The following is an 18,087-nucleotide window of genomic DNA, read 5'->3' as shown; positions in this document are numbered from 1 at the left end:
TGGTAACCAGTACCCAAGCTGAGATTGTTGGAAACCATTGGTTAGTTGACACCCCCTTTAGAAAGGCCCTACTAACCTATGATCAACATGACACCTCAGAAAGGGTACCCCTGCCTAGCCAGACTTTCTGGCTAGACATCCCTGCAAACGCAATCCTACATGTGGGAGACCTGGCCCTGTATCATCTGAACCCTGACCAATATGAGAGTGACATAGAAATCTCTGATGTCTTCTCCAAACACACCATCAAGCTAGATGCCCAATCACTGACTCACCTAGAATATGAGGGAACCCAAGACATTGACCTAACCCCTATTGATAACACCCTTAAAGAACTATCGTCTCAACCCCTCTGGTCAGTACAGCCTGTCATCTATGCCTGGTCCACTCCAGACACCTTCCTAGTTGCACTGGTAGGATTAGGATATCTTTTGACCTTTGCTATAGATGGGTTCTATTTCAAATGCACGTGAGCCCTACAGAGCAGGTTAGAAAATTGGTCTGATAAAATGTTTAAGTTTGTTAGACATAAGAGAGCCCAGAGAGGTGGGCCCCCAAGTTTTAGATATGAAGCAGAGGGCAATGTCAAAGAACCAGCCCTCGAGTTTGCGTTTGAACAAGATATACCCATAAGTAATTAGAATTCCTTCATTACACAAACCACAGCACTTAATATGCACCCACACACTGATAGGAAGACATTAGCTTTGAAAATGTATTTGAATGTGCTTGCTGATCTCACCTCCATCTACAGCAATTCTTTTTTCAGCTCCATGTTCCCTACTGGACCACAAAACTGAAAAATGGGGGGAATTAAGTGGAGGAAGGCCCAGGTATGCAGAGCCTTTTTCAGACTCTGGATCTAAATCAAGAAATGGAGAAATCTTAAGTTTCAGCCTTCAACTGTCTTTCTTCAAAACCTTACATTCCATAGCAGTGAGATGTGGGGACCCCCGCACACACCCACATAGTATGTTTGATAGCCAGAAGGCCAAGCAGAACCCTTTCCAGTGACCCTGAGACTAACACAGAAGGGTCCATAATAACACAGTGGTTTTCTTCAAATTTTATGACGACAAGAAACGCCATTAGACCCAAAAAATAACTCACCAGAGCCTGGGAACTGAATCATAAACTTACCACGTGGGGAGACCCAAGACCCCCTGGAGCATTTATCACTCTTATTCTCAGACTTAATCTTACAGGCCGATCAGCAGATGGCCCCTGAGTTCAACCCAGTTGAACAGCATGGACCAACAGTGCCTCCAAGTGGACATTTGGGAAATCATATGTCACCGAGAGCAACCTGTTCTCTATCCCGCTCCCTCTTTTATCGCTGTCCAAAAATAAATAAATAAATAAATAAAAAACAAAACAAGTATATACACCGTATTAATTCAAGGATGTTTTATTTGCCCAAGCAGCATTAAGCATATTGTGTTTCTCTGGGAAAATTGAGACGGTCACGTGTACTTTCCCAGGCCCAGTAGCCAATCAGAGAATGGCTACCTCCCAAGTGGGCGTAACGGCGCCACATAGAAAAAAGAGGTACGGCCGAAATGGAGTGTGCCAGGGTCAGAGTCACAGAAAAATCGAGAAGCTGAGCTGCCAGAAACACAAAATGGAAAAGAACAAAAAGAATCGCTAGAGAGACTCTGAGATCTTAAAACTGAACCAGGGGATGCTTTGGTCAGTTTTCACATCACGTAATTTAGTGAGTGATTCAGATATTTAAACTTTTAGAAATAACTCCGTCAGCACCAGCCTCAATTTATTTTGTTTGTTAGTTGTTTTCTTTATTGCCCAGTCAAAGCCTCATTTTTACGGCTGATGAAAGCAGGTGAAACTTATTTTTTGGCCAGAATAAGATACCACCTCTGAGATTAGTGAAATTTTGTATGAATTTTATAAACTGACTTTAAGACAAAAACTTCTAATAACTTCTGAAAATTCGAGACGAGAGCCTCTTTCGATGCCCCCTTTCGGGGACTCCCAACCAGAGGAAATTCTTCAACTGATGTCACAATGCTCTGAGGGCGCCTGAAGCGGCTTGACCTCCATGTGTCACAACTCCTTAGCGAGCCCAGCCTCAGCAGCTCCCACGGAGAGAACCTGGCTTGGAGTCTCTGCTGCCACTGCAACGGTGTACCCAGCGGTTGATCGACCTGCGCAAAGAGTAAGCTCATAAAAATATAATTTTCACAAGCTGATGTCTAATTAGGTCTCTTGATAAATTTACATATTAATCATTAGTTAAACTTCATTTAGCAACACATTAGTCACAAGTCATATGGCCTAGCCAATTATTAAAATCATAATAAGGGCTGCATTGAGCCTGTTTGAGATTTTGATAATAATCAGTTGATAAACATAGCATAATTATTCTTTTTAATAAAGTATTCTTTTATTTGAAATAATACTATGCAGAGTTTGTCCATAAAGTCTGAAAATCCTGACAAAAAAACTACATTCTAGCATGAATAGTATCCAAATTTATGCCAAATTAGTGTTATCTAAAATAATAACAATAATTTATAATTAATAACCACAATTAACCCTCCTGTTATGTTCGTTTTTCAGGAACAGCAATGATGTTCGCGTGTCAATTTGACCCGGTGCATGTTTAATTATCCAAAAGATGTGTGAAACCAAAAAAATCCTAACCAGCAGTGTGAATGTCATTACTAACTCCATTACTAATTATTCGATCAATATTTAGTGCAGTGGTGTTCCTTACCTCTAACAGGTAATGGTTCAGTTAGGATAATTCACTCATTTTACATAAAATATACAACTTTTTTTTTAATTTTTCACCATTTTATCACTTTTGAAAGACTGGCTGTTGATTCATCCTTTGACTTATTAGACCCCAGCCAGGATGAGGAGCCCCAAATATGCATCTAAATGTGTTTTATTTAACATTACACTTATATAGTGCTTTTCTAGAAACCCAAGGACGCTTTACAATCAACACTCAACATTCAATCCACACACACACACTGGAGAGAAGCAGCAGCCAAACGCACAGCGTACTCCTGGAGGACTGCATCGGGCACTAGGGTTTCACCCAGGACAGATCGCCGATCCATATCTGGGCACATAATATACTCACACAAACAGACATTCTTTCACATACACACTCATTCACTCACACAACAGGACAGTTATTAGAGAAGTCAGTTCACCTAAATTCCATATTTTTGGACTGTGGGAGGAAACCAGAAACCCCAGAGGATTTGTCATTCATTCATTGTCTGTAACCCTTATCCAATTCAGGGTCACGGTGGGTCCAGAGCTTACTCGGAATCCCTGGGCACAAGGTGGGAACACACCCTGGAGGGAGCGCCAGTCCTTCACAGGGCGACACACTCACATTCACACCTTCGGACACTTGAGTCACCAATCCACCTAACAACGTGTGTTTTTGGACTGTGGGCGGAAACCCACGCAGGCAGAAGACGGCCACACGCACCCTCAGAATGACGTTATAAGATGAGGCCCAGGTGATACCTGCATGGATGTGTCTCTCACAAGGTGGCCGATAAGCGATGGAGAATTCCAGAACGCCACCAGCTCCGAAGGAGGGCTCGCCGTGTCTCAGCGAGGGAGAAAAGGAATGGTAGCGACTGCAGCGCTACTAGGCCCGCATCTGCAGTGCTCCAGGAAGCCGCGCCGGAAAGCACCACGCGTCAGCGACCTCCAGTCCATCTCCAGGGATACGTAAAGTCACATGGTTTCATTTCTTTCATAACTCAGGAGTGGTGCTGAACGCTTTGCTGGGAAAAACAATAACCTTTCTAGAATTTAGGGTAATTATCATAGAGAAAGTCCCTTATATTAATCTCCCTGTTCCCTCATATTGCTGTAATCCATTTCAATATATGAATGTATAATCAAAATTCAGTATTTGATATTAATAAAGTAGTTGTGTGATAAAACCAATCATTGGTTATTTGTTTGTGTGTGCACTTTTCTTGTACGGAATTATTACTTTTAGTTCAGATTCAATTTCGGAGACAAGAACCTACAGCGGGTCAATGAGCATAATTCATCAACAACAACAACATTCTAGCTAATTCTGCTATTATATGTAAAGTCCTCCAACATGACCAAGCAAAAATTGGACAGGTAAAGACACTGCATATTAATTAATGGCTCCTAAACATGGAGCTTAACAAAATGAATTAAATAATTCATTATTAATCAAATAATAATTAATTATATCATTGACCCCGCTATGTAGCGTTTATGCCGCTGCAACGTATGCATAACAATTTCCACTACAGTACTATTGCTACTTTCTACTGTTGGTACTTTCTCCTATTACTAAGCCAATGGGCCCCAACTGATGCTCCAGTGAAGGCCAAATGTTGCAGAATTGTTCCTACATGTCAAATCAGTCTACGCAGGTGGATCTGTAAACTATGTGATAAAACCCAAGCAAATTAAAAGGGCATTTAGATCAGAATATTTATATAAAACTACTCTATAGAAGCCTGTTCGAATTTAAGAGTACTGCTCACACATTACTAATATAACACACAGACCCTCTGACAGTACACACATCACAAACAATCTGACACTGCACAGACCTACTCCCCCATAAAATAAATTACACAGACTAAAAAAATAAGGTATAGAAAAATGAAACTTGGTCAACTATTGGTACTTTGTACTGTTGGTACTTTCTACTGTTACTAAGCCCAGTGGGCTTCAAGTAATGCTCCAGTGAAGGCCAATGTTGCTGAATTTTTCCTGCAATATGTCAAATAGTGGGCGCATCTGTATAAACTATTTGCGCTCTGATATATATAAAATATACACACATACATACTAGTCTGAAGGAGCCTGTCAGATTTTAAGACCACTTCTCACACATCACACAAAGACCCTCTGACATCACACGTACACACACACACACACACACACAAACAGAAACTGACACACCTCAGACACCATCACAAACACCTAAACCTCACACAGAAAGTCAGACACATCACACACAAACAGAATCTGATCGGCTCAGTGTCTAACAGTTTTGCCAAAGCAACTACTGTCAATACATCTTTCCCAAACAACAAATACTACAGGTGTTGTCAGATTTGACTTTGTTGCCATAGTAAGACAGTTGGCGCATGAACCCTCAGACAGCCGCTAGCAGCTTGTAATTGTTTTCTGTTCCCCCAATATTTTGACTCCACCCTTTTTTTTTATACTCTCTCAGTATTGGGACACCACACAATTTTGTTTCCCACCCATTTTGGTACACCACATGTTTTGTACTTGCTTTCATTTCCCAACCATTTCCAGACTCAGCCTATTGTTTTTTCCCCCCATCCATTTTGTAATTCTACCCATTTTGGGACACCACCAGTTTGGTGGTCATTTTTACACTCTACATTGTTTTGGACAAGACCGGTTTCAACAAGACCGGCAATAACAATGCCTGTTATTAAACTGGTTCGTCATCTTTTCGATCATGACTTGTTTTAGACTCATTTTCCACCTGTTTTTTTAGACACGTCCCACCTCTTGAGAAGATCCCACCCCATTTCCATATTGTCCCCAGTTTTGGACTCCACCTCTACAACTCTGTACTTGTTTTTGTTTCTCACATATTTTTGGACTCAACCTGTTGTTACCCCACCCAATTTGGGGTGCTACACATTGTTACACCACCTGTTCTGGTGCCCGTTTTTAAACTCCACCCATTAGAATTCCCATTTTGTGATGCCACCCATTGTTACAGCACCCATCTTGGTAGTTTCATCAATATTATGACAATATCTCCCACCCAGTTTAGTATAACATCTGTTTTGGGACACTGCTAATTGTTTCCCACCTATTTTGGTACACCACCCATTTTTCTAAGTTTCCTACCCACTTTGATATACTACATATCAGAATGCAAAACATTCCAGTCCAAATCCTGCTCTCCTAACTGTTAGGCCACAGATGCCCCTTAGGTTTTTGCAGACTGATTGTTTCAAGAAAATCACATGATGCAAGAACTTTTTGAACAAGATGTAAGACACTGCTTAAGTATCTGTACTGAGAGATGATACAATGGTTTTCATTTAGTGAATATTTTGACTTGCTTTAAAGACAAAGTAGTAGTCATTGTATATTTCATTATAACAAATAAATATCATGTATTAGATCAGTTGGATTAAAACATACATTTCATTACAGTACTATAATCAATTGGGAGCAGACAGAAAATGTCTGCAGATTTCATGCGAGTTTAATGTTCCGCTCCACTTCTGATATTTAATGTAGCACTTTTATAACTTTGAGATTTGTTTTGCTGTCCTTTTTTCTTCCTTTTCTCTTTTGTTAATTTCCCCTTTTTCTTCCATAAATGTTGTCTGCATTTCAATGCTGAAATAATTTGTCAAGTAAATTTTAAAATGTTAAACATTCCTCCTCCTTGAGTAGAGTCCTGTCAATGATACTGTGATCCTGCTGATGAAGCAGAAATGAATGTGAGCAGTGAGGAGGTTTTTGTCATGGTGTGAATCACTGTGACACCCACTCTTTAGCAGAGGTGTCCCATGTTGTACAATAATACACTGCAGAGTCTCCTACCTCCACTGTATCTATGATCAAACTACAGTCTAAATCAGTTGAACATGTTGATGTGAATTTAGGCAACGAAAACCCAGGTCCATGGGAAGGGGTACTCCAGGTTTTACGAAACTTTATAACAAGCCGTAGAACTTCTCCTGGAGCATGTTTATACCAATTAGTAGAGTACTGATTAACAGATCCCACATTACAGTCCATAGTGATCTTCTCTCCTTTAGTGGCTGTGAGAACAGGGGGCTTCTGGGTCAATACCATCACACCACTAACACCTGCAATAAAAGCAGCATCCATGTTACATTAGTTGATGCTCACATTAGATGGAGGTAAATGTTGAGGAGCTCCAGTGTTGTGAAATCTTACATGAGAGAGCAGTGAAGAGAGTGCAGAGTGCTGGCAGCATCTTGTCAGTGTGTGATGACTCTCTGTGCTGAGTGAAGAGATGAGCAGCTGGAGGAGCAGATAAAGGAGAGAGAGAGAGAGAGAGAGAGAGCGCGCAGGGGTGTGCTATAAGAGAGGGAGGAGTCTCAACTACTCATATGTATCTTACACATGTGCTAATTTGTATCTCTTTAGTGATGCAGAACATTAAAGATTTATTATTTAATGTATGAACATCATGTCATCCACATACTACAATTGTGTAATGCAATTATTTTTTGTCATATTAAAATACATGCGTTTTCCCTCATAACTCATCTGTGGCAGTGAACACATACTGTACACACTAATGCACTAGGAGCTGTGAACACATACCAGGAGCAGTTATGGGATAAATGCCTTGCTCAAGGGCACCTCAGTTTAGGATTGAGGGAGGAGGAGAGCACTGTATCTTCCCTCCCGCTGACCCTAACTTTCATGCCAGTCATAGGAATTGAACAAACGTCCAGTCCTAAGCCCTCTTCTCTAACCATTAAGCAATGGCTATCTTTTTATTATATTACTATGTTTTTTAATAATTTACCTGTAACGTGGCAGCTCACCCAGGGGTGGATGGGAACCCCAAACCTCCAGTTTGGGAGACTAGAGCAAACAGGACGAGCCACCAACAGAACACTAGAGAAATAGGCCGAGTGCCTAAGTGCAGAGACAGACAAACAACCCCTCTTGACATTAAGAGTGCCAGAAAGAATGAAACACAAGACAAGAAAACTTAAGATATCATGGGAAAACTGATTAGCTAAATATATATATATATATATATATATATATATATATGTATTATTTACACCAAAACGGTAAAGAAAAGAAAATATTGAATCCCAAGGGAAACCAGAGAAACTCAGAGGGAACACCCTGGTGGAGAACCAGAAGATAGAAAGGGAGACCCAGGAGAAAACTCCAGGGGCTTTACCAAATTACTGGCCAGGCTTGTGCAGCACTCTGAAAAGAGAAACCCAAGACTGAGCACTGAGGTGTGTGTTGGCTTCCCTTAAGTAGGAGTAGCCCAGGTGGAATTAATTGCCTCAAATTAAGAGTGTCTCTGTCTCCCTCTAGTGACTGGGAGTGGCTTAGCAGGCAGCGTCACCCCAGCCCCAGGCAGACCTCTTACATTACTGTAGTATTTTCATTATGTTTTTATTCTTTGTATAATTTAGTTACATATTAATGAGAACTTAAATAAGTTTTCTTTTGATGTATCATTATTAATTTATATATTATGATTTTGACCCTGTCATTAATTTGAAGCCAGTAACAATATATTAGCTGCTATCCCGTTAGCTATTAGTCAGTTTAATGAGTATAGCAAACGTTTGAAAGAAAACAAGTTTACACAATATTTTCCCCCAAAATTGTAGTGTGATAAAGTCTCTAACAGAGTGGTGTTGAGCAGGTGTTTTATGAGTGTGTCTCATAATATGTGAGATCTGTCAAGGTGGAGAGTGCCCTGTAATTTAACAGATAGATCATGAACTTTGTGGAGAAAAAGTGATACTAATCAAATCTTCTCCTGAATGCTTCTGATTCTGACAGAGGAGTGGTCAGGATTTTAGACAGAGAGTATCACAAGGAAGTAAGAGCATACTAAGGAGCGGCACCTCAGTGGCTAATTAGTGTATTTTAATAATGTTACGCTGATGTAAAGTGTTGTATTGTTAGGAGTCCTGCACGATGACCCTTACTGGTGTAGCCTGGTGTTCTTCTCCAAGCAAGGAGTTTAATCCAATTATTCTGTGTAGTAGGCAACTGTGTAGTCCACTATGTTACACCAGCCACAACATCAGTGACAATACAGCAATAAACCTGAGAGAATTTGCTTCATGCAGATACATCACAAGTAAAATGTGTGTTTCAGCACAGCAAAAAGATACAACACCATTACCACTAGATTATAGTAGGGTCCTGTTGATGATACTGTACTTCTACAGCTGAGTGAAAGTAGAAGTGAATGTTAGCAGTGAGGAGGTTTTTGTCATGGTGTGAATCACTGTGATACATACTCTTTTACAGAGCCGTCCCATGTCTGACAGTAATACACTGCAGAGTCTCCTACCTCCACTGTATCAATAATCAAAGTGTAATCAGACTGAGACGAGTGTGTTGATGTGAATTTAGGAGACGAGAAGCCAGATCCATATGAAGGAGAGCTAAAATCATGACGATTCATTAACATATACTGTGGAACATAATCTGGAATCTGTTTATACCATCGAGCAGATTGATCTCTAATACAACCCAGATTACAGTGCAGAGTGATCTTCTCTCCTTTAGTGGCTGTGAGAACGGGGGGCTTCTGGGTCACCACAGTCACACCACTGACACCTGCAATAAAAGCAGCATCCATGTTACATTAGTTGATGCTCACATTAGATGGAGGTAAATGCTGAGGAGCTCCAGTGTTGTGAAATCTTACATGAGAGAGCAGTGAAGAGAGTGCAGAGTGCTGGCAGCATCTTGTCAGTGTGTGATGACTCTCTGTGCTGAGTGAAGAGATGAGCAGCTGGAGGAGCAGATAAAGGAGAGAGAGCAGGGGTGTGCTATAAGAGTCAGGAGGAGAGAGAGAGGGGTCTCTTTAACTTTGTATATGAAACCTGACTAATCAACTGAAGTTAGACCACGTAAATCATTTATTTCTATGACTACATTTCTACATTGGATTGTGTTTGGATGGTGTTTGTTCTTTTCATAAACATCATCATGATGTACAGTCAGATCAAACTTCAGTCTGGCTACTTGTAGCTTCTATTTACAGTGGCAGAGTATGTGTTTATTTATTGGCACTGCTGTGTTATTGATATTTTACAAAGACTGTCTAGCCCAGAAACTATTTCTCTCAGATTTCCATGAGTTTTCTGAACACTGTCGCGGACGGTTGGATCTCTCCGCTGCAAATTAAAACAGAGTCATTGTATGTTCATCTGTGACTGTAGTTACAATAAAGAAAGATGATTTACAATGATGCACATGAATAGCACATATATCTAAGCATTAAATGATTATGTGAGAATTACTGAGCCCTTATACACTTACTATTTCCATGTTGATTACTGACTGAGTTCTCTCTTGTGGAAATCTCCAGGTCAGTGCACTTCACTCTGATCCTTCACTGCCACCTACCCCCTCTCCTCTCACATTCACATTAACATTAATTCACCCCACAGTCTGTCTATGAGAGAAAGGGGCAGGGGAAGAATAATAATTTATAAAACAAACTGTATCAAAGCAATAAGCTGTAAATGTTGTGATATAAATATGAAACAATGTACAAACCAGATTCCAAAAAAGTTGGGACACTAAACAAATTGTGAATAAAAACTGAATGCAATGATGTGGAGGTGGCAAATGTCAATATTTTATTTGTAATAGAACATAGATGACAGATCAAAAGTTTAATCTGAGTAAATGTAACATTTTAAAGGAAAAATGTGTTGATTCAAAATTTCAGTGTCAACAAATTCCAAAAAAGTTGGGACAAGTAGCAATAAGTTGCTGGAAAAAGGAAATTGAGCATATAACGAACAGCTGGAAGACCAATTAACACTAATTAGGTCAATTGACAACATGATTGGGTATAAAAAGAGCTTCTCAGAATGTCAGTGTCTCTCTGAAGCCAAGATGGTAAGAGGATCACCAATTCCACCATTGTTGCGCAAAAAGATAGTGCAGCAATACAAGAATGGTGTTACCCAGCGAAAAATAGCAAAGACTTTTAAGTTATCATCATCAACCGTGCATAACATCATCAAAAGATTCAGAGAATCTGGAACAATTGCTGTGCGTAAGGGTCAAGGCCGTAAAACTCCACTGGATGTTCGTGATCTCCGGGCCCTTAAACGTCACTGCACCTCAAACAGGAATGCCACTGTCAAGGAAATAACAGAATGGGCTCAGGAATACTTCCAGAAAGCATTGTCAGTGAACACAATCCACCGTGCCATCCGCCGTCGCCAGCTGAAGCTCTACAGTGCAAAGAAGAAGCCATTTCTAAGCAAGCTCCACAAGCTCAGACGTTTGCACTGGGCCAGGGGTCTTTTAAAATGGAGTGTGGCAAAATGGAAGACTGTTCTGTGGTCAGATGAGTCATGATTTGAAATTCTTTATGGAACACTGGGACGCCATGTCATCCGGACCAGAGAGGACAAGGATAACCCAAGTTGTTATCAATGCTCCGTTCAGAAGCCTGCATCACTGATGGTATGGGGTTGCATGAGTGCTTGTGACATGGGCAGCTTGCATGTCTGGAAAGGCACCATTAATGCAGAGAACTATGTTCAGGTTCTAGAAAAACACATGATCCCATCTAGACGTCATCTCTTTCAGGGAAGACCCTGCATTTTTCAACAAGATAATGCCAGACCACATTCTGCAGCAATCAGGTTTTTTTTTTTTTTTTTTTAATTCAGTTCAGAGGTGTGGAAAATAACTACTGAATTTTTTTGATAAACAAGAAAAAGTCAGGGATTGAGGGAGAATCTTCTTTCACTCAACCACCTCCAATACTTTTTACCAGTCGTGAAGATCACATCCAAGACCTTCCAGTCCAAAGCCCTCTTCTCTATTAGGCCACAGCTGCCCCTCTGACTTTTGCAGACTGATTGTTTCAAGAAAACCACATGATGTAAGCACTTGTTTGGACTTATCTTAAAGCTGAGTGAGCATCCATAGTGTAGCCCTTCATGCTGATCAAGGATGAACAAGATGTAAGACACTGCTTAAGTAGCCGTACTGAGAGATTGTCACACTCACGTCCCGTTTAGTCTGTTTTCCTTCCTCCGCACATGGCTTTGTTTTGTTTATGTTCATGCCCCGCCTTTGTTCCGCCTCCTCGTCTTTTCCCTTGTTATCCGTTTCAGCTGTTTCTCGTTTGTTATTGTATTTAAGCCCTCTCGTCTCACTTCCTCTTGTCGTTCATTGTACCTTGTTCCATGTTTCGTCTCACGCCCGTTTCATGCTCGTTTCCTGTTCTAGTTCGTTTGTGTTTGTTATTGTCAATAAAGTCTGTGTTCTTAGCGTTTGCGTCCGCCCTCCGTCTGTCCGCACCCCTCATCCCTCAGCAACCCTAACAGAGATGATACACAGTGGTTTTCACTGAGTAATTAGGTTTGGATTTCCTTTAAAGACCATCATTTATACCATTTTTTTATAGTAAATAAATAGTCATGTATTAGATCAGTTGGATTTAAATGTACGTTTTATGACAGTACTATAATCAAGAGGATGGAAAGTGTCTGCATCTGCAGATTTTATGCGAGTTTAATATTCTGCTCCACTTCTGACATTTAATTTCATGTAGCACTTTTATAACTTTGAGACTTAACTGTGTTTTGTTTTTTGCCCTTTTCTCTTATCTTTTTATTTCTGTTTCTTTCCATAATTTCTGCCTGCCTTTTAATGTTGAAATAATTTGTCAAGTAAATTTTGATATATTTTAAATGTTAAACTCTCTTTAGCAGAGCTGTCATATGTCTGACAGTAATACACTGCAGAGTCTCCTACCTCCACTGTATCAATAATCAAAGTGTAATCAGACCGAGACGAGTGTGTTGATGTGAATTTAGGAGACTAGAAGCCAGATCCATACTTAGAAGAACTCCAGCTGTGATAATTTCTTAACACAAACTGTGGAACTTCTCCTGGAACCTGTTTATAACAAAATGCTTCATAATTAGTAACAGAGCCCAGATTACAGTGCAGAGTGATCTTCTCTCCTTTAGTGGCTGTGAGAACAGGGGGCTTCTGGGTCACCACAGTCACACCACTGACACCTGCAATAAAAGCAGCATCCATGTTACATTAGTTGATGCTCACATTAGATGGAGGTAAATGCTGAGGAGCTCCAGTGTTGTGAAATCTTACATGAGAGAGCAGTGAAGAGAGTGCAGAGTGCTGGCAGCATCTTGTCAGTGTGTGATGACTCTCTGTGCTGAGTGAAGAGATGAGCAGCTGGAGGAGCAGATAAAGGAGAGAGGGGTGTGCGCAGGAGGGAGCTCTCCACTACACTTCCTTTGAATCACATAAATCTCTCTTACATTCTTAGTGCTCCAATTAAATTTGTGCTGGAAAATAATTATACAATATTCCAAAACACTAGGCTTTCCGTCCTCAAACACATGCTGTGAAAATCATTTAAAATCTTACTTATAGTATTTATGTATATTTCAGAATAAACTTTCTCTTAATAAATTCTCTTCCTTTAACAATTTAAATGCTTTTGTGTGCATCATTTATTAAGGTTGTGTTTCTACAATTGACAGAAGAAATGGAAACTAATCTTCATTTGCATAGAGCTAAACATAACTGAGTGTGGTTGAGCAGGTGTATCCTGGCTGTGTCTTCTAATGTGTGATGTGTCAGTTTCAGTGTTGAATTATCAAGGCGTTATAAGAGAGTCAGAAGGGGCCAGAGCACGAGGTCACACCCTGAGGATTCTATACATCAGTCTCATATGTTATTACACTAATAACAAACAACTGTGTGTGTGTGTGTGTGTGTGTGTGTGTGTGTGCAGCAAGGAGGTCCTGAGTGAGAGAGGAGCTCCAGACTGATTAAGTCAGTGCCGCTCTATCTGACCCTTCCCTTCACCTCCAGCAACTCCTCTCACATTCACTTTAAAGGGGGACACAACACTTTTCCCTGGGGTCTTAATAGAACACTTGTAAAATGCTTTACTTAAAATAACACAAGATTAAAAAAACACCACCTTTCAAGAATCATTTATTGTTTAAATATTCCGACATAAACACTGGCCTAACTCTGTGATTGGAGAGAATCAGGTGAGGAGGAGAGAATGTTCTGAAGTGCCTGCTGTAAAACTCAGAACAAAACAAAATTCAGAACAACTTGTTTAACCTCATGTTCTCAGACTTATTTCACAGTTTGTGAGTTGGTAGGAACCCTTAAACTGATGTGTTTATGCAGAGAAAATGTGCTTAAAGAGACAAATCACATTCTCTACCCCAGTTCTACCTCCCTGTAACACATATGACCAGTGTGATTGGCTCTGCCTTTCTCTGCTGTCACATGAGACTCTGGAGTTTGGTTGTTAGTAGTGACTTTCCAGTCGTAAGCGAGTATTACTGTGCAAGACTCATTGATGTCAAACACATGGGAGTCAAAAGCGAGGGAGGAGGGCATCAAAAAGAAGAAAGGGGGGTCGGACGGTTCATAGGTTCTGACCAATGTCAAGAGCAAATCTACGCCATTGCTTTTCATAATATGCTCCCACTTGTTCAAATCATTTGTCTGTTTAGAGGGTGGAAGCAGCAGGGACAAGTATTCCAGACCAACATCTAGTCACCGTTCATCTGATCACTCATTTGAGCGCTGGATTTATTTGTATTTATCCCAGAAACTAAGCTCAAGTGTAAGAATCTAATAAACTAGAGAGAGGTTATCATTAAAGTGAACATCTACTATCTGTCACGATTTATAGGGCGGACTGACGGAGACGGACGCACACGCTAAAACACAGTACTTTTAATTAAACAAAAGATATAACAAAACAAAGACAGGCAACTACGGAAACGACAAGACATAGGAAATGAAACGAGGAAAATGACAGAGACAGACAGACCGAACTAAGGAACAAGACAGGGAAACACTGGAGGTGAAACAACAAGACTTTCAGGAAATAAACGACATGACTTGGAATTGAAAGGAAACAAAACGACATGACTAGGAATGAGAATGAAACAAAATGACATGACTAGGAATGAGAATGAAACAAAATGACATGACTAAGAATGAGAATGAAACAAAATGACATGACTAGGAAACAACGACATGACTGGGAGTGGGAAAGAAACAACACGAATGACCGATACACAGAAGTGACACAAGGGAGCTTAAATACATGAACAGACGAGACACATCTGAAACAGATAACAAGGACGGCGGACAAGGAGGCGGAACAAAGTTGGGACATGGGCGGAGACATGGACAACCACAGACAGAGCCATGTGCAGAGAGAGCACATGGCGGGGAAAACAGGCATAACAGGACGAGTGCATGACAGATGCCCCCTCCTGAACGCGCAACTCCCGGGGCGCGTACACCTAGACCCCCCATGAGCTGGCGCAAGAGAGAGCACGGAAAATAAGACAGACTAAGACAAGACAAGGAACCATCAGGAGACAGGACTCAGGACAAGACAGGAACAAACACAGGAACTGGGGACATGACAGGACCGGATATAGGAGACTGACAAAGGGTAGCGACAGGAGACTAAACAAGAGACTGGACAGGTAACTTACAAAATGGAACAGGCGACGGGACTAGGGACCGGAACAGACTAGACAGGACGGGCGTGGAAACACAAGACTTGACATGAGATTGAGGGGGCACACTGGACAGGAATTGAGACAATACTGGGGACTGAACAGGTTTAGAGACAGAAGACTGGACATGGGCAGGTGACAGGACAGGGGACTGGAGTGGAGACAGGACTGAGGCTTGAGACAGGACGGGTGACTGAACTTGAGACAGGACAGGTGATTGGACTGAGGCTGGGTGCTGGGACTGGACAGGAGACGGAACAGGTGATGGAATGGAGAACTGGGAATGGACAGGTGACTGGACTTGATTATATACTGGGGATTTGAATGGAGACAGGACAGGTGATGGGACTGGGTACTGGGACTGGACATAGGACTGGACAGAGGGTTGAAATGGGGACTGGAAAGGACTTGGCAGGGGAACAGGGACCAGGACGTTCACGGGGACAGACACGAACACAGTGACAGGGATAGGAACAGAGACAAAGGCAGACACGGGGACAGACACGAACACAGTGACAGGGATAGGAAGAGAGACAAAGGCAGACACGGGGACAGACACGAACACAGTGACAGGGATAGGAACAGAGATAAAGGCAGACACAGGTACAGGGATGAGGACAGAGACAGGAACAGATAGAGGAACAAAAACAACTGAGGGATGCCCAGGACTGGCAAAAGTCTGTGGGGAAGTCTGAGGATCAACCCCGAAGTCCTTGGGGCCGACCTACTGATGACGACCTGATGCGGCCAGAGCCACAATCATGGGTGCAGAAGTGGCCGGAGCCACAGTCACGGGTGCAGAAGCGGCCAGAGCCACAGTCACGGGTGCAGAGGCGGCCGGGGCCACAGTCACTGGTGCAGAAGTGGCCGGAGCCACAGTCACTGGTGCAGAAGCGGTGGGGGACGCCACCTTTGCGGGAACAGACACGGCGGGGGACGCCGCCTTCGTGGGAACAGACGAGGCGGGGGACACCGCATTTGCGGGAACAGACGCGGCTGAGGAAGCCGCCTTTGCGGGAACAGACGCGGCTGAGGAAGCCGCCTTCTCAGGAACATGAGCGGCCTGGGTGGCCTCCTTCACTGGAACAGAAGCGGCGGGCCGCCTTCAAGGAGACAGGAGCGGCGGGTGCCGCCTTCACAGAGACCGGAGAGGGTGTTGCCACCTTCGCTGGGACAGGAGCGGCTGAGGAAGCCGCCATCACTGGGACAGTAGCGGAGACGTCCACAGAGGCAGGGGTTTGTGCTGCTCCCCGGGCACATGCTGGAATTTTTTCGGGTTTAGGGGGACTGATGGGTGCACTCTTGAGGGACTTCTTCAACCATGGTTCCCCCAGAGATGCGCCCTGTTAGCCTCACCTCATGTGACCCCCCTACCCTCAACCTCCCCCAAAAATTTCCCCGGACCTGCGGGGGTAATCCTCGGGAGCAGAACGGGAAAATCTCTCGGTTAGGAGTTGAAAAAATGTCTCTACGTTAATATCATGGGTTCTCTCCTTAATTAAGGTTTCAGCCCACTGTAACGCCTCTCCTCTAAGGAGAGATTTCATAAACATGACTTGGATAAAGTCAGGAGGAGGAGGACAGGTTAAATATTCAAAATAATTTTTGCATTGGAATATAAAACCTTTGCAATTGGTACCTCCTTCAAATTCCGCCGGTACTCCCAGATATGATGGCAAAATAGCAGATTGATCACCCACCCTTATGGCCAGTATATCCTCTGCTATTTTCATGGTTTTATCCGGTGATATGTCCATGTTAGCTGCATCCTTTTTGGGATTGGTCATTCTGTCACGATTCACAGGGCAGACTGACGGAGACGGACGCACCCGCTAATACACAGTACTTTAAATTAAACAAAAGATATAACAAAACAAAGACAGGCAACTACGGAAACGACAAGACATAGGAAATGAAACAAGGAAAATGACAGAGACAGACAGACCGAACTAAAGAACAAGACAGGGAAACACTGGAGGTGAAACAACAAGACTTACAGGAAAGAAACGACATGACTTGGAATTGAAAGGAAACAAAACGACATGACTAGGAATGAGATTGAAACAAAACGACATGACTAGGAATGAGAATGAAACAAAACGACATGACTAGGAAACAAAACAACATGACTAGGAAACAAAACGACATGACTAGGAGTGGGAAAGAAACAACACGAATGACCGATACACGGAAGTGTCACAAGGGAGCTTAAACACATGAACAGATGAGACACACCTGAAACAGATAACGAGGACGGCGGACAAGGAGGCGGAACAAAGGCGGGACATGGGCGGAGACATGGACAATAACAGACAGAGCCATGTGCAGAGAGAGCACATGGCGGGGAAAACAGGCATGACAGGACGAGTGTGTAACACTATCGCAGTTCTCTCGGGTTGTTTACATTCTGAAACTACAGGGGTTGGACAATGAAACTGAAACACCTGTCATTTTAGACCACAATAATTTATTAGTATGGTGTAGGGCCTCCTCTTGCAGCCAATACAGCATCAATTCGTCTTGGGAATGACATATAAAAGTCCTGCACAGTGGTCAGAGGGATTTTAAGCCATTCTTCTTGCAGGATAGTGGCCAGGTCACTACGTGATGCTGGTGGAGGAAAGCGTTTCCTGACTCGCTCCTCCAAAACACCCCAAAGTGGCTCAATAATATTTAGATCTGGTGACTGTGCAGGCCATGGGAGATGTTCAACTTCACTTTCTTGTTCATCAAACCAATCTTTCACCAGTCTTGCTGTGTGTATTGGTGCATTGTCGTCCTGATA

The 18,087-nt window shown here is 42.3% G+C and overlaps 2 protein-coding genes across 2 annotated transcripts in view; both read right to left on the bottom strand.

Annotated features, from left to right (window-relative positions):
* LOC136665012 (immunoglobulin lambda-1 light chain-like) overlaps nt 1-12,988 on the bottom strand; it is a 53,403-nt gene extending 40,415 nt beyond the window's left edge. The window contains exons 1-3 of the mRNA XM_066642556.1: nt 12,883-12,988; nt 12,608-12,791; nt 9,015-9,173 (exon numbers count right to left, since the gene is read on the bottom strand). Coding sequence (XP_066498653.1) covers nt 9,015-9,173; nt 12,608-12,791; nt 12,883-12,922 — 383 coding nt within the window. The 5' untranslated portion in view covers nt 12,923-12,988. The remainder of the gene's footprint in view (nt 1-9,014; nt 9,174-12,607; nt 12,792-12,882) is intronic.
* On the bottom strand, nt 1,506-7,976 carry LOC136665163 (uncharacterized). Its single transcript, XM_066642751.1, has 6 exons — nt 7,940-7,976; nt 7,550-7,662; nt 6,949-7,035; nt 6,589-6,857; nt 1,918-2,165; nt 1,506-1,605 (listed from the first exon to the last, which is right to left on the bottom strand). The coding sequence occupies exons 3-6, from the start codon at nt 6,986-6,988 to the stop codon at nt 1,506-1,508; spliced, it is 657 nt and encodes a 218-aa protein (XP_066498848.1). The 5' UTR covers nt 6,989-7,035; nt 7,550-7,662; nt 7,940-7,976.
* Nucleotides 12,989-18,087: the final 5,099 nt, after the last annotated feature.

The sequence above is a fragment of the Hoplias malabaricus genome, chromosome 13, assembly GCF_029633855.1.
Source record: "Hoplias malabaricus isolate fHopMal1 chromosome 13, fHopMal1.hap1, whole genome shotgun sequence".
NCBI classification, from domain to species: domain Eukaryota; kingdom Metazoa; phylum Chordata; class Actinopteri; order Characiformes; family Erythrinidae; genus Hoplias; species Hoplias malabaricus.
The sequence above is the reverse complement of the archived record's forward strand: the minus strand, read 5'-3'. Positions and strand labels throughout refer to the sequence as shown.